The 26,064-nt window shown below is 41.6% G+C and overlaps 1 protein-coding gene across 1 annotated transcript; it reads right to left on the reverse strand.

Moving 5' to 3' along the window:
• Nucleotides 1-640: 640 nt before the first annotated feature.
• Nucleotides 641-19,216, reverse strand: LOC133930446 (uncharacterized). Its single transcript, XM_062377097.1, has 12 exons — nucleotides 18,571-19,216; nucleotides 18,099-18,184; nucleotides 16,995-17,074; nucleotides 16,397-16,452; nucleotides 15,668-15,716; nucleotides 14,657-14,806; nucleotides 14,384-14,479; nucleotides 2,973-3,086; nucleotides 2,751-2,881; nucleotides 2,326-2,564; nucleotides 1,142-1,906; nucleotides 641-1,048 (listed from the first exon to the last, which is right to left on the reverse strand). The coding sequence occupies exons 1-12, from the start codon at nucleotides 19,092-19,094 to the stop codon at nucleotides 999-1,001; spliced, it is 2,340 nt and encodes a 779-aa protein (XP_062233081.1). The 5' UTR covers nucleotides 19,095-19,216; the 3' UTR covers nucleotides 641-998.
• Between the last annotated feature and the right edge of the window lie 6,848 nt (nucleotides 19,217-26,064).

A 26,064-nucleotide genomic window follows, 5' to 3' on the forward strand; every position in this document is an offset into this window, starting at 1 on the left:
ATCTTCATCACCAAACTATCCAGTATGTATACTTGAGCCTGACCGAGCTAACTTCTTCACTGTTCAACTATTTGTATTGATCTTCTGATCACCAGACCTTCCGGTGTATATAGCTTTATCTTCTCTGAGTTTAAAAAACACTTTGGTGTGCATTATCTTTTCATTACCATACCTTCTGATGTATTGATATTTAGTCTTCGACAGTTATAGAGCTTCTGTTAAATATTCTGGTATACACTGATTCTGATCACCGAACTTTCTGATGAGTACAACTTTATTTCCGCTCGATTTTCCATCCTTCTAGAAAATACTATGTGTACAATTATGATATCACCAAACTATCTGGTGTAATTATTTTTTTTAAAACTTCTCCAATTCAATCAATATTTATCTCGATTTTGATGGTTTCTTCATATATTATATCTATAAGACTTACTAATTATAAATTCTTAACAAACATATTAATTACAATGACTGTTATTATTAATCATCAAAATCATAATTATAACCTAATAAAACTATTTTTGTTATAACTTACCGCTATTGTTTCTTAGCACCGTCCCAAATCCAAGGCTAGTCATGGTATCAAACCCTTCACTATTGTTTGCAGAGGATATATGTAAAAGGTCAGGGTGAAAGATTAACACACCCAAGCCGTTTACCATGTGTTTTACTATGCTATCGCCAGGGGTGAAGTAACATGGATAATACAAAACAAGTATTTCACAATGATACAAAATCCTATTACATTATATGGTGATACAAATTCTTCTCCGCGACCTGGAGAAGAGATGTACATTACAAAATCCTATTACCTCCATGCTTGTCATCCACGAAATGAGCAATCTCAACTCCTATAACAATCACTCCGTGGAATATGGCCCCAAAAAGGCTCAGGTCGCCATGTGAACATGCTCGTAGAATCATTACAGTAAGGCAGCAGGCACGTGCTCCAGTTCTCTGCAATGTGACCAGTGAGAGCTATTGCTGAGAGAACTTCAATAACCCAGACGATCATTCATCGCAGTGCGCCCATCACCAGTTTGACCTACAGAACATTCAACAATAGTATTAGTAAGGCACAAATCGATTCACATGGTATTGACTGGTATGCAGTAACACATTAGCACAATTTCCGTACCTTCAGGAGGCACCCATGTTTCATAATCTGGTCCTGCTTCAAGAAAACCTGGTCTTGCTGGACCCAGAACACGTTTTTGTTTTGATTTTTTCCCTTCTCTCTTGCTAACATGTTGTTCATTCTTGTCCTCCATTTCTTCTGAAGTTTGTAAACCACGTTTATGCTTAAGCAGAAGGGCCACAGCGTCAGCAGCTGATGCTTCGGATTCAACTGAAGATGAATCTGCTTCACTGTCAGCTGACTGATCAGAAGGCTTTCTCTTCCGTAAAATAAGACCAGGAGCAGCGTCTTCAAGCTCTTTTCCACTGCCTGAATTAGAAAGTACAGCTTTTCGATCTTTGTAGTCCACAAAATTATCAGGCTCCTCAGCATCTGCCTTTTCTTCATTTATGAAGTTCTCTTCTGGTTTTATAATCCTCTTGTCGCCAAGCCACTGAGGTTTTGGCATGGTGAATGCAGGTTTGCTGCCATTTTCTTGCTTTTTGGAGACATCGTTCTCTACTTTAGCAGGTTTATCCAGTACAGTTTTATTAGAAGAATCCTTGAGCTTCTCAGTTGAAGTGGTTTGGGCAATTTTATTTTGTTTGATGGGTTCTGGTCTTGGATTATCATTAGATGCTAGGGTCTTTGCTTCTCGTGGCTTTAGATCCCTCTTGCGAGCTGCTTCTCCCATAGGATCAGCTATTTTTAGTAGGTAAACTACTCTGTCCAGCTCAGCCTGATCATCAGACAGTTCCTTCTGAATTCGGACAATCTTATCATGTACTGCAAGATAGTTCAGATAGTTGGAAGATTGTAAGACAATGAACTATATATAAAACTGGAAATAGATGTAGGAAATAAGTGTGCATAAATGCGTAACTTTCAGGCTAATTAATCAATGTTGCTAAACCTATGCTCAGGGCCAAGCAAAGTGATGCTTACACAATGAAAAAATAGCATGACCACTAACAGTGTGTACCTTATCACTTAATGCTATAAGTATATAGTGTATTGATAATGCTATAAGTATATAGTGTATAATTTAGTCATTTAATACTGTCATTTGAGTGAAAATCAATTAAAAAAACATGTATCCTTTTCCAAATTCTACTGTGTGCGCATGACTAGGCCTCTACTCTGCATTAATCCACAACTGATATTCATAAATAATCAATAAATGTCATTGGAGTGTACTAACATACCCAATTGAGATGATAAGCCACTCATGTAAGCATCAAGGTCATCCCCAACATCCGCAGTATTGCTCTGAGCCAGCTTATGGTTCTCTTCTTCAAGCAATTTCTTTTTACTTATAATATCATTGGTGATAGAATCCTTTTTCTCAAGAAGACTATCAGCAGTCTCAACTGATTGTTGCTCACTGGATTTCTGATTAGATGATTTCTTCTTCGTTCGATCATAAAACTCATCATCATCATCACTGAATTATTTAACAATCCATTAGTCAGCGCATGAGATCAAGCATGTAATACTCTAGCTTTAACCATACTAAAGAACAGCATATATATGCTAAATGGGAGGGAGGAGCTTCAGGTATCAATGTGTCCATGTATAAAAATCATACAAGAATGTAGCAGTCATAAGTCAAATCTATCAGTGTACAAACCTAAGAACGTCATCTTCTTCCTCAAGACTTGATTTACGGCTACCACGATTTGCCTTTCCAGAACGAGCACCAAGACTTTCCCGTATACTGTCATTTAAAGTTTCTTCTAGATTATCTAGCTCCTCCATAATCTGAAGAAAAAAAGGTTGGTCTCACAAAATGAGAAATGGATGGTGACAGCATGTTAACAAATGTAGGTAAAGCATTTGATCCTCCACTAACCTGAGATATCCGTTGTTCATTACGCGCAATCTGTGTTTGCTGACCTTGGGTTAGCCCACCTTGAGAAATATCCTTGACTCTTATTGCATCAATTTCTTTCTTCATGTTGGCAATCTGAAACAAAAGAATGGCATGCTGGTAAAGCTTCATGACAAGCAGAGATGCAATCATATACAAGTGCGGAGCCTCAGTATATACATCAGAAAAGGTAGGGTGGACTTTTCTCAAACAATTTTTCAGAAGTTTTGATCTATCATTCTATCTACACAAAAGGATTGTCATTAAATGGAGACATGGATATCAAGAAGAGCACAGTAGCTGTAGCAGGGCCTTCTGCAACTCAAACAACACCTAAGGCAATGCACCTACAGCATTTTTTTATACATGATTGGTGGCTAAAACCCAGAGGATTTGACATAATAAGCCCTCAGCTAGCGCAGGAGATTGTTCTTTGAGTCTTGATTTCCTTTGAGTCTTGATTTCCCAGTAGCACCAAAAATGATGAAGGGTTCGGTCCTTCAAGTTCTAGACTAGTTCTAGAGAACCTGCCCCTTGAAGCCCTTCACAAAAGTGTAACGAAGGGCTCTATGAGGAAGGACTTCACATTTGTCCTAACTCAATGCAAGCACTTCCTGAAGATAATACAACTAATGCACAACTAACAACATCCACGATTTCAATGTCATTCTTGATTTTGTCTTCGAGAAACATAAAATGGTAGGTGAATCCAAATTGATTTTACATTCTTATTATCCAGCATAGTACTAGCAAGCCAATATTAGCTTCTAGTTCTTACTCTCTAAAATTAAACAAGTGTATGTGTTAACCCTCAATCATCAATTCTCGAAGCCTTTGGTTATCTTATGGTAAGGGGGGCTACAACCGTCATGGCGCATAGAGTAACCGAGTTGTAGCATAAGCACCGTTCATGCAGCATCAATTGCATGCTCAACAAGTTGCTTATTTCTATCTACGTGTGATTTCTTTCAAATGGCATCACTCTGATATACCAAATATAGACTGACTGATTGCACTGTATATAAATGAAGAATCACAAGTATTTGAGATATCAGGCATGGTCATCGAACCAATAAAAGGAACAAACCAACTAATAAATGAGCCACCACCAACAACAACACAGCCATTGTCCCAAGCAACTTGAGGTAGGCTTGAGGTAGGCTAGAGATGAAACCCATGAGATCCAACTAAAAAGATGATGAGAAAACACCAACAATAATAATAAATGTCCTAGTAATAGTAAAAAATAGCAAAAGTAATAACAGTACAAGAAGACTGATGCATAAGTTACGGTTCTAGCACGTGCACTGCTAGCTTTCACGTGCTTCTATTCATAGATAGTTCTTTGGGGATATTTAATTCCTTCAAGTATCTCTTTACAGACTCCTCCCATGTTAGGTTTGGGAGATCCTTGCCTCTCTTCAAATTATCAATGCGCCTTAGGGTCTCACCATGCACAGGTGACTCTGGAGGCCTCCGTTGAATATGTCCAAATCATAGTTATCAAGGCGTCGCTGTGTCGTTTCGTCATATCGACGATATAGTGGTGTGGCAGTAAACTGGACCTCGCCACGTCGCCCGCGTGTGTGGCGTCCGCCGTCTGTGCTCAGATCCGCCCGCCGCGGCGCCGCCCGTGCTCATATCCGTCCGCCACTCCGTTGTCGTGTTAGATCCGCCCGCCCACCGCCACCCACATAGAGAGAGAGAGAGATGATAAGAATGAAGCCATGGTGTCGTGTCGTGCGTGCTGTGTTGAGCTTTTAAGTGCATGACTATGGGTCCCACATGTAAGATGGTCAATTGCTCACTGAAAAAACAAAAAAAGCAAATCAGCTATACATCGCTATTTCAATTTGCTAAAATCCTAGACTATCACTTTCGGGCTACATTTACAATGTCATTTGCTAATATAATATCGTACTATCCTATACTATGATGTGTGTATTCGCCATGCCGAAGTGTATGGCGCTGCCACATCGCGCACCATAGGCGCTGTAAAGTTGTGAAGGTGGTGGGTCATCGTGTCTCGCCACGCCGCCGTAACAACTATGGTTTAAACCATCTCTACCTTTGTTGGACAAACTTTTCTTTAATTGACGCTACCTTTACCCTATCACGTATATCATCATTTTGGATCCGATCCTTTTTTGTATGACCACAAATCCATCACAATATACGCATCTCTACTACACTTAACTGCTAAACAAGCCGTCTTATAGTTGGCCAACACTCGGCACCATACAACATCATAGGTCGAATCGTCGTCCTATAAAACTTACCTTTTAACTTTTATGGCACCCTCTTGCCACAGATGATGCCAGAAGCCTGGCGTCATGTAATACTAAATTTTTTGAGAAAAAAAGAGAGAGATTTGACAAAAAGTTGACTTTTTGATCCGTTGCTCGTATGGACGATCAGAGACCGCGGTTGCGTTCATCTCGTCGAGACGAACCCATTTTGCTATTCATATGTCCGTTCCGGGCACTTTGTAACCCGTAACAAGCCCAATAATTTTAGACCGTTCGTTGTTTTAAATAAAAAATAAAAAAAATGGATAAAGCTCCGGATGGATCGGCCTTCAACCCGATCCATCCAGTTGCTTCTCACTCCCACTGTCGCTGTTTTCTCTCTCTCTGTCTATCTCTCTCTGTCCCTGCGCCGCTCGTCTCCTGCCTCACCGCCGCGTGCCGGCCATCGCGCCGCTGCTGTGCGCGCTGCTGGCGAGCGTTGCTGCCCCGTGCCGTTTGCCGGTCGAGCCCAGCTCCCGCGTGCCGTGCGCCTCGCCACGCCACCTGACCGGCCACGCCTCGCCGCTGCGCCGAGCGCCTGCGCCGCCGTCGCGCCAGGCCGGCTGCCGTGCCCCGCATGCCGCCGCCGTGGTCTCCCTCTCTCTCTGTCTTGACCAAAGGAGCAAGCCAACAGCCGATTGAAGAAGAGCCAGGAAGAAGAAAAGGAAAAAGGAGAGAGAAGAAAAAAAAAAGAGAAAAGAAGAAAGAAAAAAGAAAAAAAAAAGAAGAAAAAAAGGGGAAGAAAAAAAAAGAGAAAAGGAAAAAAAATGGGGAAAGTTGGAAATTTCGGAATTTTGTCGGATTCGTCGTCAATCTTTCGAAGGCGATTTCTCGGTAATTTCTGGACGATTGTGGTTTGATTAAATCAAATCAAGCAATTCGTGTCGTATCATTTCATGTGATCAATAGTTTGATTCGTTTTGATAATCGTTGTTGATTCAAAGATACGACATCCGAGTCGAAGTATTTAATTCGTTCATCGGAGCAAAGTCTAATTAATGAGCATTTTAGTTCGACTCTGAATTGGAAATAGTGTATTATTTCATGTGATACAATTGTCTGTTCAGTTTTTCGGAATGTAGGCGTATACGCGACGTTTTCAGACGTAGAGTTGACGCTTCATATTTTATGTGTTTTAAATGTGTTTTAGTTCTAATAGCATACCTGTACAGGTGGTACTGTTTCTGGGCGTTCTTGATCGAAATCTCTTCGTCGCTTTTGGGTAAAAGGCAAGTAACGTGGGAATGTGGTTCCATGCTATGTTTATATTCATATCTTACTTCTTTTGCAAACAAAATTGAAGTATATGGTTTTCTTTTTTTGATCCATTTAAATCATGGATGTCGCTGCATTCGATTATTTAAATCAATGCTTTTCTTATTGAGTTGGATTGTACCTTTGTCTTCATGAATCAGTTTGTCTTCATGAATCAGTTGTGGTTTTATCATGAGCCATTCAAAAAGAAATAAAGAATTGACGTCAATCCACATGCATACATACGCATTTATGCACTTCATATGGTGATAAAGGCCGATCACTGCCATCGAGCGTGATTCGTACCGGTACATGGAGTTGCATGAGAAGTTGGCATCGTCTAGCTCTCAAATGGAGTTGCATCATGGCATTCATACATTTTTTTTATGATATCTAGAGAATACAGAATTCTGGGAGTTGAATGCCATATTTTGATGGGAGACCGGGTTGAAGTTTGTCGTTATTATCTCGACAAATATTCTGAAAGGATATTCTCTTTAAAACCAGGTGTTTTTTTGTGTCGTGAGAAGAATGTTTTATTCCCTAATACCTTTGAACTGAGTGAGATATGTTTATATTCATAACTGTTACTTGCTGAGCTCGTCTCACCCCCTGTTAAATCTTTACAGGTATGTTTAGCTGCTGATGTGCATTTTGGGGTTGGATCTGGGTAGTTGCACACACTACCTCATCACGATGTCGATAGCCCAACCGGTGTATATAAGTGGTGTGTCTGATGGTCTGTCGTTTGCTTTTGTTTATGTTGTGGTACGACGCTGGTAGCGTCGTGGCGGACTCTATATATATGCTGGTTATATCTGTTTCTGTCTGCCTGAGATCTTTCTTTTGGTCAGTTATACCTCTCTATAGAGGAAATGCTGTCAAAATGTACTATTTTCAAATAATTAGGCTTAGTTGTAAAGTAGGGTGTTACACGTCATTTTATCCATCTGGCTTTGATTCTATGACTAACATCTTCATCGATATTGCTAACCCTCTGTAGCATCAATCCCAAGTATCGAAAGGTATCCTTCTTGAAAACCACCTCTCCACCCAGACTAACATCTTCCCCCTCATGCCTAGTAGCACCGAAATCACACCTCATATACTCGATTTTGGTTCTACTAAGTCTAATACCTTTTGATTCTAAAGTATATCTCCACAACTCCAATTTCCTATTAACCCTTATCCTACTCTCGTCAACTAGCACCACATCGTGAGCAAAGAGCACACACCAAGGGATATCCCCTCGTATGTCCCTTATGACCATATCTATCACCAAAGCAAATAAATAAGGGCTCAAAGCTGATCCTTGATGTAGTCCTATTTTATACGGAAAATCATCGGTGTCGCCTTCACTTGCCACAACGTTATTATACATATCCTTAATGAGGGTAATGTACTTTGTTATGACTTTGTGTTTCTCTAAGGCCCACCACGTGAAATTCCTCAATATTTTGTCAAGCCTTCTCCAAGTCAACGAATATCATGTGCAAATCCTTCTTTTGTTCCCTATCATAGTTATTACGACAATAAGGTAAGGCGAGGCGCCTAACTACCTTCACACCTTTTAGGCAGGTATGACGTGAGGCGAGGCGACCCCATACTTCACTTGAATGTACAAGCATAATCTATTAAACAAGAATAGTACACAACTAATAGTAGTACACAAGTACACTACTAATAGCAAGCAGAGCAATACACAAGTAGCAAATAATCCACCTCTGCAACTAGCAGTACACAACTAATAGCAAGCAAAGCACTAGAGCACACAAGCAAAGCAATAAGGAGGCATGGAGCAAAGCAAGTACCAATCCAGTCCAGTGGACGGTGGAAGAGGAGTTGCGCCAGCGACGCTGCAGCCTTCAGAGGAGACCACGCGCCACCGCAGGGGAGCAGATCACAGATCCGACAGACTGAAGCACTGAGCAGAGGAGGGCATGGCAGGAGGCGATGTCCGCGAACGGCAGAGGGGCAGGAGGCATGCTAGACTAGAGCGTGGAGCATTGGAGGAGGTGGGGATTGGGGAGGCGATGACACACCAACTGAGGGCGGACTGAGCAAAGGGCCGATGGCTGGTGAGGCAATGGCGGCTGTGAGGAACCGTCCAAACAGTATTCTAATTAATCATCAGAAGGATCATTATTCATAATCACAACCTCAATGATTAACCAGAATACCATCCCGGTAGTCCCGGCACGTGTTTTATGCTCAAGATCGGAACACATGTCTTTCCAACATATACATCACAACATAGTTTAAGAAAGAGCGAGTAATTAAAGCTAGATTACAAGTTCTTAAGCATGCAACCATTTACACAAAGAGAAACCTTAACAACAACAGAAGGAGAGTGGAGTCATATGCCCTTAAGCTCTACCCCAAAAGCTACGCCTCACTAGAGTAGGATGCACTACTCTTATCCACCACCTGCATCGGCGGGCACGAAGTAGCCAAACACCATCTCACCCTCACTAGCAGAACCTGAAAGCGCAGGCATGAGTATGAAGGTACTCGCAAAACTTAATCCAACCAGAGCACATATACATAGCTCGACTCTAAGGATTATGCATTGAGCTGTTAGCAAGAGTAGGCCACAAGGTTAAGCAAAAACTACTCTTATCCACCACCTGCATCGGCGGGCACAAAGTAGCCAAACACCGTCTCACCCTCACTAGCAGAATCTGAAAGCGCAGGCATGAGTATGAAGGTACTCGCAAAACTTAATTCAAACAGAGCACATATACATAGCTTGACTCCAAGGATTATGCATTGAGTTGTTAGCAAGAGTAGGCCACAAGGTTAAGCAAAACATATACGGTAAGCAACCTAGACACATGTGTGAGCACCTACACTTAGCCAACATGAACATAGAGTAAAAAGATTCAACATAAACATATGCAAAAAGAACCATCTCATCAACAAACGCACCAACCATTTTCATCATACCATAACCTTATCCCACATTCGTAAACTCTACGACCGATACAAATGAAACAATAGCATGCTCATGACCGAGAGCGCGGTATTTCAAAATATTTTTACAACCTGCAGGGGGTACAACTTTACCTACACGACTCGAGGACCATTCGGCTTGTGCTACTCGCAAAAGTACACACAAGGGGTACTCGTGTCAACCTCTCATACCCAGAACCAACCACTTGCAATACCCCTATAGCACCGGGGTTACCGCGAGCGTGTCCCGGACACCTCCAGCTCCCCGCCACCTTACTTCTCCTTTCTTTTCTTTTTTACGCGTCATAGAGCCGCAAGGCAAGTGTCGGCACGGCATATGATAATCGGCTTACCTTACCATTAGATCAGCATGTAGTGGGTACGGAAAGTGCTAAAGCCAACGGTACCGACGGACGGCTTTAAAACGATGCAAACGGTCTATGACACCGGGCTCCTCTCCCGAACTACCCAGAGAACTCCTCCTGGGCAGAAGATACCCCTAACACCACCCACATCTCACTTCAATCTCAAATCTCAATCATCCATCTCAACCTCATCTTTGTATCTGTGAACAGTGATTAAGCCCTAAGCTCGCGAACAACAGCAACACCGTGGCTCTATTTCTACCGAGGACATAAGCATTGCTGAGCATTTTGAATAATCCTTGAAGCTATACACCAATTATATCATCAAGGCTACAAGGATAAGGATTCATCATTAAGTCAAGGTAGAGATAATGCATCAACATATATTCTACCCATATCAACCTGACACTGGACTCAACACATGCAAACATACATAAAGCATAATTTATCAATTTTAAACTCAATTTAATTTGAACAAAGGGTGCAGTATGCTTAGATGCTTGCCTTGCTGCTTTGGGGTTTGCCCGATACTTCCCAAACAGAACTCACAGAAATGCGGAAGGTTGGCGTTGTCCTCGATCACGCTCGCACCACGCTCCGGACCTTCGTTCACTAATGAAGAACGCATGCAATGATGAATATGAATGACGTGCAATGACGGATGCTCCACAGTGTATGTCAATAGTGGAGATGCAATGCTTTCATATCATGAGTCTAAGGCATCAATTATTTCCTAATTTGGATTAATGTTAAACATTTAACATTTCCTGGAGTAACATGCTTAAAACAAAGCTTCACCCTAAATAGAAATTTAATCATATCTAACATATAAGTGATTATTTTTACTATACAGGGCATAAATTAACCAGATTAACAAAATTGATTTCATCAATTTTGGAGTTACCAATATTTAGTTATGAATTAATGAAGCTTAAATATATTTCATTAAACCATTAAATCTCAGCACATAATTCATGACTACTAGTATTTTTAACAAGTAGAGAATGGTAAAACAATGCTAACAAAATTGGTTTCACAATTTTTAGAGCAACATTCAATTTTCTATGCATTTTTAAGTGCTTCAGCCGATTTATCAATGCAAAACTAATTCTATTTTGCATTTTCTGGAATATCCAAATAAAAAAATAGGCAGGAATCCTATTTCCACCCAGGCCGAGCTAGCCACAGTCGCTGACAACGCGCCCGGGTGCTTTGACCACAAATCAAAATCGAGCATAGGTGGGGCGGCACAGTGCCGGCGACGAGCAATGGCGTAGCTCGGCCAGCAAGCGTCACTAGTGCCAGCACGGTACGATGGATCCATCGGTGGCATACGTGGTCGACAGCGAAGTCCGGAGAGCGGCAACGACAGCGACGACGCACGGCGGCAGCAACACGACGACGGTTCGGTTCAATCGTGCCGGTGGCGAACGACAACCCAAACGGCCCGGCCGATGGCACCTACGGCTTCTACGTGTGATGGAGAACACAACGGTTGGTTGCCTATGAGCCCGGCGAAGGCTCGGTTGGCAGCGTGCTTGGAGAGGCGGCAGCGGCTCAGCCATCACAGAGGAGCACGCCAGCAACGCGCCAAACAAAAATGGATGCGCGCAAAGGATTCAAGAGGTCGCGGGGAAGCTTACCGCGGGATTGATTCGGCCGAAGAAGCGATAACACGGCGGATTGACGGCGAATGGCGGGAAGAAGGGCACCGACGCCGAGGAAGAAGCGTCTGCCGAGGTCGATTAGCGCGGGAAAAGCCAAGGGAAGCGGTGGATGAGCTCAATGAGGGTCCTAACGCCACCCTTCAGTGCTTAGGGGAGCTTGGCCGGGGTGAAATCAAGCTCCTCGGCGCAGTGGATTTTGGGCGGCGACGCTGCTGTGCGTTCTGCTCTGGACTCAGCCGAACGAGTGGGAGAGAGAGGAGAGATCAGCGAGGGGGGAAGAGATAAGGGCGATGGCCCATGCCTCTGGATGCTACAGTGTCGTGGCTTGCTTGCCGGCGACGTGGCTTGGCCACCAAAGTCAGCAATGCCGGTGTCGCCCTCTGGAAGCAGCTCGGCTGGGAGAGGCCGAGAGAAAGAGAGGGGATGACGGGTGGGCCCGATGAACAGTGACCACCGAGTAAAAATATCCCCACCACTTCTTCTAATTCATTTGTAGGTCTTCCTGAGGTCAAAAATTCGTGGGACAAATTTTGTGTGAAACTACAATTCATGTGCAACCCATTTTAACTAGTTTGACTCATAATGCCTGAGCTAATTTCAATCTAAAATTCTCCAAAGATGCAAGCTTTTCTAACTTGTGGTACTTTTTATACCTTCAAAATCATTCCCAAAAATTTGGGAAAAATCACTAATATTCCACATTTAACATGGACTAATTTCTAAAATTGTTTCCAACCTTATGTTTCATAGCAATATTGTGAGTTGCTTCACAAAGCACCACTTAACATTAATTTTCACAATTTATGTTTAATTGAAATTGCATGTTAATAATTGCTTGAAATAATTAAACATGATGTTAATGATGCTTATGATGCTTAATGATATGCCTAAGCCATTTGGGCTGTCACAGCGGCGGACTGGGCAGCGACGGCGGATCTGGTGAGTGGTTTCTGGTGTTCTTTATGGTCTTCTAGAGCTCTCTCGCGCGCACTCTCTGCCTCTTTCTTTTCTTTTTCCCGCCCAAGCTCCCTCTCTTCTTCCCCCCCCCCCCCCGCATGTTCCCCTGCACGCGCTCTCTGCTTCCCTCTCTATTTTCCGTCGTGCGCTAGTTCGGCCTCGCGGCATCACCTTGACCAATATGGCATCCCGATGCGCTAAGGCGACGCCACGAGCAGCAAAGCGACGGCTGCAGCGAACACCACTGAGCGCCTCAACGCCTTAATAACTATGTTCCCTATATCTCTCTGTAAGTTGCCTTATCAAGAAAATCACTTACATAGTCGACCTCCCAAGCACAGAACCAAATTTATTTTTGGTAATGCCCGTCATTCTTCTTAGGCGATGCTCAATAACTATGTCCCATTGCTTCATTGTGATAGCTCATCAACTTAATTCCATAGTAATTAGTACAGCTTTGAATATCTCCCTTATTCTTGAAGATTGATACTAATATACTTCTCCATTCTTCAGGCATCTTATTTGATCGAAAAATAAGGTTGAAGAGCTTAGTTAGCCATACTATCGCTATGTCTTCAAAACATCTCCACACCTCAATGGGGATACTATCAAGGCCTATCGTCTTGCCTCATTTCATCCTTTTTAAGTCTTCCTTGACCTCAACTTCCTAAATCCTTCGTACAAATTGTATGTTGATATCACCATAAGATTCGTCCAGCTCAATGGTAAAGCTCTCATTCACCCCGTTGAACAGTTCGTTGAAGTACTATCGCCATCTAATCTTGATCTCATCATCTCTCACCAGAAGTCGACTGATCCCATCCTTGATACATTTGACTTGGTTGATGTCCCTCGTCTTCCTTTCATGGATCTTGACCATCTTATAGATGTTCTTTTCTCCTCCCTTTGTGCCCAGCCGCTGATAAAGGTCCTCATAAGCCTGACTCCTTGCTTCGCTCACAGCTCGCTTTGCGGTCTTCTTTGTTATTTTGTACTTCTCTATGTTGTCCGCACTCCTGTCAAGGTGTAAGCATCTAAAACATTCTTTCTTCTACTTGATAGCCTTCTAAACATCCTCGTTCACCACCAAGTGTCTTTAGCTTCACACTTGGTTCCTTTGATCACCCCAAACACTTCTGAAGCCACCTTCCTAAGGCAAGTTGTCATCTTCATCCACATGTCGTTTGCATTCTCCCCTTCCTTCCAAGAGCCCCCGTTAATAACCTTCTCCTTAAAATTTTGTGCCGCCTCTCCTTTGAGCTTCCACCACTTCGTTCTTGCAATTTTGGCACGCTTGTCCCATCAAACACGTATGCGGAAGCAAAAATCTGCCACCATAAGCTTATGTTGAGGGACAACACACTCTGTAGGTATCACCTTACAATCTAAGCAAGCATGTCTATCCTCTCTTCTAGCAAAGACAATCGATCTGGCTAAAGTGGTGGCCACTACTAGGTCACTAAATGGGATTGTTTCTTTCTAAAGAAGGTGTTAGCTATTATCAGGTCATAGGCCAAGTGAAACAATCGGTGCCAAGTATTAATAGACTCTGCTGTGCAGTTCAAAAAGCAATTGCAGTTCAGAATGCAATCATAGCTCTAGAGATGATAAAGTATTAATAGACTCTGCTGTGCAGTTCAAAAAGCAATTGCTGCTCCACTTGCCCCCATTTGCTTAATTGGAAATTAACACCTGAAATAATGGCCAAGACTATAAGGCCAGAACATTCCAAATGTAAACTTTTGCGTTCATCACATATCACCAGATTTCCCGTTGGATGAACAAGGCACTCAAAAGTGGTGATTTCACATGCAACCACATTAGATTTTTCGCCGTAGTAGAGTATTGGATAAATGAGAGCTTGCAACGATCATCAAGAGTAATGATATTTTAGTAGAACCAGTGCTTACCTTCTCCATTCGCTTTACTATCTTGCTGCGTGTTTTCTCCTGTCTATCAGTAAGCTGACCTTTGTAGGTTTGCCAGGTGATTTCATCTGCTTCATCCTAAGATACAAAACATGTTCAATAAAAAACACAAAGCAACTTGTGAAAACCAATTAGGGAAGAGCTGCATTGCTGCAAAATATGAAATGATGTAGCTAGAACTTGAGAATAGCTCCATAAGAAGTTTTTATCTAAAACTATAAATACCACCAGCCTTGGTAGAAACAGACAACTAACCTCTGCAGATTCTTCAACTGCATCATCAGCCATACCCCATGAGATTCCCTCTGCTAAAGCAGCCTGAGTTTTTGCACGTGATAGGGAAGCTTCGCGATCAAGAATATCTTGTTGAATCTTAGCATCTCGGAGCTTCTGCATATCTTTTTCCTGCCATGAAAAAGAAACAAGTGAATATAAGAAACTGAACCCATAGAAGCTGAAACAACAGGATATGTTGACAGTGTTTACAGGACTTTAAAATGATTCTCATGACAACATTGATAAGTGGTCTCTCGCAATTAAGAAGCATGAGATCTAAAAGTTAGACTTAAACAGTTAAGGTAGGATAACTAGTTAATTTGTTCGGATTCCATATTAAAAAACTTTCAAATTTTTTGTATGATAATTTATCTTTATTTAACACCGAAATAAAAAGTTTCTCTAAGTATTTCAAAATCCTTTGTAGCTTAAATATTGCTCAAAAACCTATAAAAAAGCACTGATGCGAACTGAGTAGTAGCTCAGCTGGTTAAGTGCCTTCAGTAGAAGGGACGGCCACCCGGGCTTCAACCCGTGATGCACCAATTTGTGGGTACTCCCTGAGAAACTGGTTTCAGCAAGTTTGCTGGCCAGCAAGGGTTTGGTACTCCCCTACCTTAAAATTAATAAATGCCCGAGGGAGTCTCTCCTCATGGTCAAGAAAAAAATACTGATAAAAGGAAAATCAACAGCACACAGATATCATATACCAGGCCTTGCTTTACTTACATTTTGAATATAACTGATACAATGTCAGAAAGTATTACAAAATCAGTAATGACTAATGAGAAACATAATACATTTAATTTGGTTTGTATTTTCACCTATAGGTAACCTCATGAAGCATAAATTAAGAACAGTAGGCTGCTTGTTGCATCATCAATTCACTTTGATTATGATGTGGATGCAGCAGCAAGAAAGTAAATCCTCAAAAATGACAAAAATTGCAGAGTGACGGATGAATCAATTAAATGAGTTTCAGAATCTTACTGGAGGCATCAACTCAGATGGTCCTTGAAAAATGTACAAGCGTGATGATCTGGTTAATACGTAAGAGGAGTGTTAAGTCCAAGTTAACCAAGTGAAAACAACACCAAATAAATACAAAAGTGTAAACAGGTCCCCAAAATAATACAACAAAATAAAAATTGATGGGGAAAAAATAACTTAGCACAAGAACTAGCAAGGATGTGACTAGAAGTTACAGAGGAATAGTGCCATTTTTATTTACCAACATTATTTCCTTCTTCAACCTTTTGGACTTTCTGATCCATTTGAAGGGCATTTGTCAAGCATATAATGCAGTCATGGTTTTATAATATCTAATACGGATAGTGAGCCAACTATAACCACAAGAAATCCTAGTAAAACCAAAGGTTCTGCTGAAAGCATGAAGAACTAGCCACTGAATACATGTCATTGTTTAACATTAGTACACCAATGATCCTGTGTTCACAAATTCTACCATGGACTAAGCTTTGATTCCAGAACAAGGAAGTTATGCAACAAAGTTACTTAGAGGCTAGAAACATTAAATACTGTCAAACATAACAAAATAAGGCACTATTGAGAGATCATGTTGGGAATATTCAACACCACAATGCTGCAATTTATGAAGTAACTTCTGAATAAGAAATGGAAGACGAAGAGAAAAGGGAAACAAGTTCTCTAGAATTAAACATAAGGAACAGGAAAAATTTGGTTAACAAGCTTACTTACTGCCCAAATCGAATTACATCTCCGACATGAATCTCCATGTACAACTTCTTCTTGATCTGCTAGTTTAGTAATATATCATCAATACAAACAATAGACAATATACAGTGAAGTTCAAAAATTTGAGATAAGGAACAGATAGATACACATGCCAGTCAAATAGAGAGTCGACTAGATCAATTTGAAGAAATTACAGCATTGACATGACACATTGATCAATAGCCTAACATATTCTACATGTATAACTCTAAAAAGTAAGAATTTGCAAGAGTATGAACATGTGACAAAGCTGTTACTTTTGTAGAACAAAAGGGATCGTACAGAAAAGCTAGAGGAAAAAATAGCTCAAAGGAACAGCAGTCAGCTAGCATAAAAGGAACAAAGGATACACATTGAACTGTTCTATAATTTTTTAGGTCATGGATGTGGCTAATTTACAGACTGGTGAATCAGCAGTGCAACAACATAAAATGCTAGTATACTACCAACACAAATCATGCCGCTTACTAATTAAAAAGACAGATATAATGCCTTCATGTAGTGTAATGATATAAAGATCTTCAAAAGAAAAAATGAAAGGCTTATCAGAAATCCATATTACCTGAGTTTTGTTGATGAAAGACCCATGTGTGCTTTCAAGATCATAAAGGAAAACCTTCCCATCATTTCTGAACTGCAGAACTAAAAAAACATAAAAGCAGCTCATGAGTGCACTGCTTAAGCACTAAAAATGAAATCCATTGTGATAAATACCACAGAATTTGTATTCCTTTATTAGATGAAATCACAGAACATTCAAAACAAGGAGGAACAATTGTTTATAAAGACGATTCAAGTAATAAATTGTAAGAAAAATATAGAACCCCTTATTTAAGCAAGAAAACCTACTGCATAATTTTGCTAACCCAGTCTCTCAAGTTTGCTGTATTAGGTTCTTTATGCTATATACAGATAAATGACATTCATATGTTATAGCATACTAAGAAAATGCTTTCTTTTGACAAAAATGACATGTCATTGCTGATAAAATATCAGTATCATCAACAAAAAGGGATCAATTTAGTTTGCTACTTTACCTTATGTTGTCACCAAGTCATTAATAGTTGCGATTTCACCAATAGAGTATGCACAATGGACTTGACATAGAACTCCCTAGCCAAACTAATGGAAAGGTACCATTCAACAAAATCAAGTATTATTGCTTTATTAGTATATTGATTCCATAAATTTTAATGCACAATCTCTTGATTCAACTTTATTTCATTGTTATGAGGTCATCCACACAATTTTGAGCTTTTTGGCAATGAATAAACAGTTTTTAAAGCAATGTTTACCCTCAATAAAAAGGTTGAGCAAAGTGCATTGTTTCCTGATGCAATATCATTTTTAATGTGTTCATGAATGTCAACTGTGCTCACTGTTCTCCGCAAGGTTCAGTAATACTGGGGATGTACCAGCTCCCAGGTTTCCAGCCTGCTATCTCAGGAATCAGTTATAAAAGGTGACCTAGTTTGCTGGTCCAAAAGTATTTCCAGTTTTTGTTTGGAAATGGGAACCATCCAGACAGCTAGGCAATGCAGCTAAGCAGACAGCTACAACACAGATTCCTGATTTGCCATGGTTTCAAAGTAACAACAACAACAACAACAACATCTACTTCAGTTCCAAACATGTCATAATTGACAAGAAAATGGCTAAAACATACCAGCATGAAATCGAGAAATAGTCGGATGCTCCAGTACAAAATCGCATAGATCAATTCGACCAAACATGTAAGCTCCTTTCTTGGACCTGCAACAAGTAACGCCAGTCATTTGACCAACCCAAATCTTGGTAATATAACTGACCAACATAATTCTATAGAGGACACTTTAAGTTCCAGTGTAAAAATGTCTCAACAAGACAGCAAGCCATATCAAATGCAGCGAATCAAAATGTGAGGAATGTGAGGAAGCAAACTTAGCTAACGTTCCTTAGAGCACTAAGGATTACTCGTTCCACACAACCATAAAACACATAATCATGAGCTAAACATCACTACCAACTAAACTAACCGCGTGAATAACCACAAATTATCCTTTATGAAGACATGCGCAGAGGAAATAGCCAAAAATCACAACCACACCAAAACGAAATCCTCAAATCAAACTAACATAATTACGGAGACGACGACTCACACGTCAAGCTGGTCGACGATCGTGCCGTCTTTGAGCACCTCGAGGGAGAAGGGGTGGCCCGGCGCGGAGCTCCACTCGGGAATGGCGTACGGCGCGCTCGGCCGCTGCTGCTGCCTCTGCCGCTCCGCTGGCGGCGCGGCCGCCTCCTCCATCTCGGTGTCGCCGGAGGAGGGCCCGCTGGCGTTCACGGCCTCATCAGCCGACGATTCGCTCGCGCTAGGACGGCTAGGGTTCGCACTCCACTCCGCCTCCGCCCCCGCCGCCGACGCGCCAGGCTCCGATGCCGCATCCGCCTCCGGCTGCAGTGTAGGTTGCGAGAGTTTTGAGCGCAGGGGAGGCGGCATAGAGGAGGACGGGCTAGGGTTAGCGCTTCCCTCCGCCGGGGATGCGTCAGTCTGCGACGCCGCCTCCGCCTCCGCCTCCGGCTGCGAGGGTTTCGGGGGTGGTGGAGGCGGCATGGAGGCGGAGGAGGAGGAGGAGGGGTTAGGGTTTCGCGGCGGGGGTGGGGGCATGGAACGGTCCATGGTGTCAAGTCCCGGCGATGGTCCCGTGGCTGCGGCGGAAGCGATCAGAGAGGAGAGGAAGACGGCGGCGAGGTGGGAGACGAGCCGAGCTCGAGCAAAGACTGTAGCAACGTGAGGGGGGTTGTAGCAAATATATTGTTCGAGATGTAGCACAGGATCCTATTCATCCATCTAATATTCAATGGCTCAGGATGGAATAAAATCACAATAAATTTACTCTACCGTGAAGTCAGATAATCTGAATTCTAGTGGAAATGGTGGATAGAGAAAAGGATGGCTAGAGTATCTGGGTTCACTCAGAGTATCCAGATCTGTATAATTCGAAGTCTTCGGACTTACCCGGAGTATCCGGACAAGAAACGTCTATTCATCTTTCTCTAGAAGACATCTCGTACATTTAATAGCACGGTGGAGTTGCGGCGGCAACTCCACGGCAACACGGCGACACGGGCGGCGTGACACAGCGCGACGATGCGAAGCTGACTGGCTGGGCCAGCCGAGTGGTGCAACGATGGCACGATGGCGTGGTGACAGCACAACTTCGCGAGTCAACGGCTTTGGAATGGCGTGTGCGAGCTCAGATGCCGTGGATCAGAGCTTGGTCATGCGACGCTTAGGCAACGGCGGGAGGACACATGGACTCTGCGACGTTGGCACGCGCACAACGACTATGAGGCGCGTTAGAACGCGACATCGGTATGCACAGCAACAGCGGAGCTTCTAGGCAGCGGACAACGCAGACACGGTGATGGTAGTGCGCACGGTAAGGAGGAGCAGAGCACAACGACGACCTGGACGGCATGAGCAAGCCGCGAAGACTGGCTGTGCTAGAGATCCCGTGTTGCTTCTGCCACTTTGTGTTTGTGCCGTGAGTATGAATAATTTGTGGGTGTATGTATGCTCGATTATGTGTGTGCTTGTGATGTATGCATGGGGAGGGTTGCTGGCTGGCGAAGGAAGGGAGAGGAGGAGAAATGGCTTTTGCCTATCAGTGAAAGATCAATAGGGGGAGGCATGGGTGTGGTGTGAATGCGGAAGAAAGTGGCGGCGGTTTGAACTGTGAGAGGACTTTGGGCTGCTGTGGGAGAAAGATCAGGGAGAGAGGAGAAAATGGACTTCTCTTGGTGCTATGTGATGCTGTGCTTTGGCCGATGCAGATGAACGGAGAGAGAGTAGTGAGATGAGAGAGAGTGGGAGAGAAAAAGATCTTGGGAAAAAATCTGAGAGATAGAATGAGAGAGGGAGCATTTGAATGTTAAACTCAATTGATGTAATCGAATTTGAGATGGATTTGTTAATGATTCAAATTTAACAATTTGAATTGGTAATTGGATTTGGAAAGATTCAATGAATATATTTGAATTAAATTGGATTGGCAATTCAATTTGGAATTGAATTGGAAATGGATTTAATATGAGATTCGAATTTGAAACTTGATTCAAAAAGAAAAGAATTGCTTTTACGAAGCAATTGAACTAGAAAAGAATTGAATTATAACTCGAATGATTCGAATTGCATTCCAATACTAAATCGACAAAGATTTGAATGAGACTGGCTTTGAGATATTTGGGATTAAATTCAAATATAAGTATTTGAAATTAAGATTTGGATTTGAGATTGATTCAAAAAGAATATTTGAGTTGGATTGGAAAATTGATTTTCACGGATTCATTTGGATTAGGAAATTACCGAAAGGAATTAAAACATATTCGAATTTGAGAGAAACTCAAATTCGAATCGTCACAAAAGAACCATAAAAACAATAAACCAAAATGCATATGCTTAATTTATTGCAAACAATTAATTTAGAAATTAATTTAGTGATCTTTGGAATACTTAGCCAAAATAATATATTTGAATATATACATATGAGTATATATACATAAAAAAAATATTTCCTTGGTTTTATCTAGTTTAATAACTAAAAAATTAATTTGGAGTGAATTTTGCTATTTTTTATACGCTAAAACTCAGGGTGTTACAAGGGATAGATGCGGCCGTAGTGAAGACGGTGACCGTCGCATCGCTTTGACTGCCATTACCCCTCAAGAGCATCTTCTGGAGATTGGGAGCGAAGTGAGCTAGGCGTGGCTGAGGCAGACATGCTCAGATTTTGTCGAGGGTAAATCACTGGCAGTGATTATGGGGTATGTTGGACAGTGGATGTGTGATCTTTGTTCGGGATGTGTCTTCTGAATCTGTTTGTGTATGTGCAACTCAAGAACACCGGGGATTATCCAAGTTCAGACCCCCATTAGGGTAATAGTCCTACATCCTATGTATTCTCTTCTTTGGTTTAAGTTGGTTACAGATGTTGTTCTTGCCAAGCCTTCTTCTCGGCCTCTTTCGCCTCTAGGCCTCTCCCTTTTTTTTCTCTCATCCTCACAAGCCTGGTACTCCTCCCTTTATATATCAGAGGGAGAGAGGATTTACACGCGAGTCAAAACATAGACCCAGGCCTAGCTAGATCCTCCCACCTAGGCCCAACATTACTAAGAGCAGACGTATCCCATTTGCTCTTCGGCGCTATAGATCATGTCCCATCGCTCCACCGCCTGCGTCATCCCGGTTGCCCGGACTGCCCTGTCCTGTCCCCACGCTGAAAGTGCATCTAGGCCCCTAAGTGGGTTTTGGTGATAATGACAAAACAATTACAGAACTAATGAACTTTATGAAGTATGGACAGGTATAATTTCATCAAGCAAAAATTTGACGAATGGTGTACACCCCCAAAAAGGAAAAAGGAAAGCGGCACATGAATCCTATAGCTTTTAAATTATTTATCTTTTGAAATTGAGTTTAGTATGTCGTACTATAAATGGGGACATGAAATTACTTGCTTACGTAGAAACAATGCTCAAAAGTCCAAACAAATCTATGAGAGACATATATGCCATGCTTAACACCTCATATAGCCCCAAAAACTTTTAAAACAAGGAAACGCGGAAGTCCCTCATATTTGTGCGGAAGTTCCGCACTTTGGATGTCTTGTGTTATCCTGCGAAAGGTCCGCATTTATACGGAAGTTCCGCATATCTATGCGGAAGTTCCGCACTTTGGCTATCTTGAGTTATCTTGCGAAAGGTCCGCATTTATGCGGAAGGTCCACATATTTGCGGAAGTTTCGCACTTTTCAGAGAGTAACGGGTAGTTTTTGGCTGTGAGGTATTTATACCCCACACCCTTTCAATCCAATAGCAGTCAAGCATTCATTTCGACCAACTTTAAGACAAAAGGCTCTAGCTCCTTAAAAGCTCCTTTCTCACTCCCCTTTGTGATTCTTTGTGAGATCTTTTGCTAGCATTAAGTGAGATTTAAGAGAAGAGCTTGTGAGATTCAAAAGCCATCATTTGAACATTTGCTTCTTCGTTATGCGGGTGGATTTCTTGTTTGTTACTCTTGGTGGTTCATCCACCTAGACGGCTAGGCGTCGCTCGGTGAGCTCTCAAGCTTGTGGTGAGCCCGGGACGTTTGTGTCACCCGACGAGGTAAGTAAGAAACCCTAGCTCGATCTTTGTGGTCGCTTGGGTGAGAAAAGAGTTGAAAGAGACTCGACTCTTTGTGAGCTCCTTAATGGAGATGTAGGCACTTCTTTGTGGAGTGGCCGAACTCCGGTAAATAAATCCTCGTGTCACTCTTGTCAATTTCTTATATTTGGTTACATACTCTTGTTTGAATTGATTTTTAGGGTTTCAACCCGATCTATCTCTTTGTAATGATTGAGTTGAAGGTACTTGGATATATAGGTTGAAAGACATCTCCTAGTGCTTGGTAATTTGTAAAATTGTATCACCTTGTTCCTGCATAGGCGTAGATTCATTTTCTCTCAGGAAATGGACCTCACTTCCGAATAAGAGCAAAGCATCCATCGCAATGGACAAGCCACAAGTGTATTGCTTAGCGCCTTGAGCCCTGAAGAATTCAACAAAGTGGATGGGCTTGAGAAAACCAAGCAAATTTGGAACACTCTCCAAGTTACTCATGAAGGTACCACAAGTGTGAGAGAATCCAAGATAGAATTACTTGAAGGCAAGTTGAGAAGGTTTGTCATGGAGGATAATGAGACTCCACAATCTATGTATGATTGGATGATGATGTTTGTCAACAAGATTAGAGGATTTGGTAGTGAAGAGCTTGATGATCACAAGGTGGTGAGGAGATTGCTTAGAGCCTTTGCACCAAAAAACCCCACCTTGATCACTCTTATCCGAGAGAGAAGAGACTACAAGAGACTCACACCGAGTGATATGCTCGGGAGAATTCTTGCTCATGAGCTTATGGAGGAGGAAGCAAATGAAGTAAAAAAATCTAGCCAAGCAAAGCTCCACCTCCAAGAATAAGAATATTGCATTCAAGGCAAGCAAGAGCAAGCTAAAAGAAGAATCAAGCTCAAGTGAAGATGAGAGCTCGGAAGATGAAGAAATAGCATTCTTTGTTAAGAAAGTTCAAGAAGTTCATGAAGAAAGAAGGCTTTAACAAGTACAAGAGAGATATGCCCAAAAGAAGAACTTCCAAGAGGGCGCGCTATGAGTGTGGCGAAGTTGGCCACTTCATAGCCAATTGTCCTAACAAGAAGAAGGGCAAAGATAAAGAAGAAAAGAAGGGCAAGCCATTTAAAAAAGATAAGTACAAGACCCACAAGAAGAAATATTCGGGTCAAGCTCATATTAGCGAGGAGTGGGACTCTAACTCCAACTCCGACTCCGATGATGAGGAATCGCCACCATCGCCATCCGCTCTTCACTCTTTAGCGATATGAGTGATGAAGACACTCCCAAGTATCTCATGGCGAAAGGGCGCAAAGTAAAATCACAATCCAAGCTTCTAGATAGTGATAGTGATAGTGATAATGGCTGTGAAAGCGTGCTTAAAGGTTTAAGTAAAAATACCATGTCTAAATTTAAGGAACTTATGGAAACAATAGAGGGTCAAGAGGAGATCCTCGAGAAATAAGAAAACTTATTCATCCTTGAAAAGGAGAGAAACCTTGAACTCGAGGAACTTCTTGCTAAAGAAAAGGAGAAGGTTGAGAAATTGACCAAAGACATAAATTTGACCAATAGCTCAATTGCTAGTCTTGATAATAATAATTCTATGCTTCAAGAGAAATGGTCGAGTTTAGATGAGAGTCGTAAAACTCTTGAAGCACAAATTAATATCCTCAAAAATAGCTCATTCCACTCTAATGATGCAACATTGCTCTCTAGTGTTTCCACCAGCAATGGTTGTTCCCAATGCTACAGCATTTATATAAATGCTTGTGCTACTAACATTGAATCCTTGCAAGCTTTACAAAAGGAGAATGAAAGGCTAAATGTCTTGGTCAAGTATGGATGCATTAAAACCTATAAATCAAATGATGCACTATACAAGACCATTGAGACCAAATACAGCAAGCTAAAAAGAGGCCTCGTGTTTGACATACATACAAACAAGCCTAATGGGCATGTAATGATCAATGGAGTGGAGTGCCTCAAGTTCATCCAAGGAGGCAAGCAAAGTGAACCCACCGCACAAGCAAAGCAACCAAAGAGCTATGCTCTACAATCTACCTTTTATGCATATTATGTTCTTAAGAGAAACCACCATGGTAAAGGAGTGTGTGGGTGCCAAAAATACTTGTGACTAACATGAAAGGACCCAAACAAATTTGGGTACCTAAAACAAAGGCTTAAACTTATTTTGTAGGTATACTCCTCTGGTGGATCAAGTTGAGTGATCGATAGTGGATGTACAAATCATATGACCGGAGAAAAGAGTATGTTCTCATCATTTGAAGAAGATGGAGGTCCACATGAAAACATCATTTTGGGTGATGATGGAAAAGGAGATGTAATAGGTCTAGGTAAAATTGCTATCTCAAATGATCATTCCATCTCTAATGTGTTGTTAGTTAAATCTCTTAGCTACAATTTGTTATCCGTGTCACAATTGTGTGAGATGGGTTATAATTACCTTTCTATTAATAAGGGTGTGACCGTTTCTAGAAGGGAGGACGTCTCAATAGCTTTCACGAGTAAATTGAAAGGTAAGCTTTATCTTGTTGATTTTTTAATGCATGAAGTGAGGCCTAAAACTTGCTTGATTGTTAAGTCTAGCATGGGTTGGCTATGACATCGCCGACTAGCCCATGTTGGTATGAGGAATTTGTCTAAGCTTCTAAAAGGGGACCACATTCTAGGACTAATAAATGTTTCTTTTAAGAAAGATAGAATTTATAGTACATGTCAAACGGGAAAGTAAGTTGGAGCTTCTCACCCTATCAAGAACGTGATGACAACCACAAGACCATTGGAGCTTCTTCACATGGACTTATTCGGGCCAATCTCATACATAAGTATTGGTGGTAACAAATATAGTTTAGTTATTGTTGATGATTATACACGTTTTATTTGGGTGTTCTTTTTGTATGATAAAAGTGAAACACAAGGAATATTCAAGAAACTTGTGAGAAGAGCCCAAAATGAGTTTGATGTGAAGATTAAAAGGGTGAGAAGCAACAACGAAAGTGAGTTCAAGAATACACAAGTTGAGGAGTTTTTGATGAAGAAGGAACCAAACATGAATTCTCGGTACCCTACTCCCCTCAACAAAATGGGGTTGTCGAGAGGAAGAATAGGACTCTCATAGAGTCGGCAAGAACAATGTTTGATGAGTACAAGGTCTTGGATCAATTTTGGGCGGAAGCAATCAACACCGCATGCCATGTTATCAACTGACTATATCTCCACAAGATCTTGAAGAAGACCGCCTACGAGCTCCTAACCGGTAACAAACCCAATGTATCATATTTTAGAGTTTTTGGTAGTAAATATTTTATTCTAAATAAGAAAACCAAAAGTTCTAAATTTGCTCCTAAGGTTGATGAAGGGTTTATGCTTGGTTATGGATCAAATGCTTATGCCTATCGTGTTTTCAACAAAACCACTGGTTGTGTTGAAATCACGTGTGACGTGACATTTGATGAATC

Source organism: Phragmites australis, chromosome 10 (assembly GCF_958298935.1).
Source record: "Phragmites australis chromosome 10, lpPhrAust1.1, whole genome shotgun sequence".
Classification (NCBI taxonomy): Eukaryota; Viridiplantae; Streptophyta; class Magnoliopsida; order Poales; family Poaceae; genus Phragmites; species Phragmites australis.

Excerpts from the sequence above, each read along its gene's own strand:
- LOC133930446 (XM_062377097.1), bottom strand. The coding sequence starts at position 19,094 with ATGGACCGTTCCATGCCCCCACCCCCGCCGCGAAACCCTAACCCCTCC. Across the intron at positions 18,185-18,570 it reads ATCGTCGACCAGCTTGACGT|GTCCAAGAAAGGAGCTTACA; the intron begins GTGAGTCGTCGT and ends TACTTGTTGCAG. Across the intron at positions 2,882-2,972 it reads ATGAACAACGGATATCTCAG|ATTATGGAGGAGCTAGATAA; the intron begins GTTAGTGGAGGA and ends TTTTTTCTTCAG.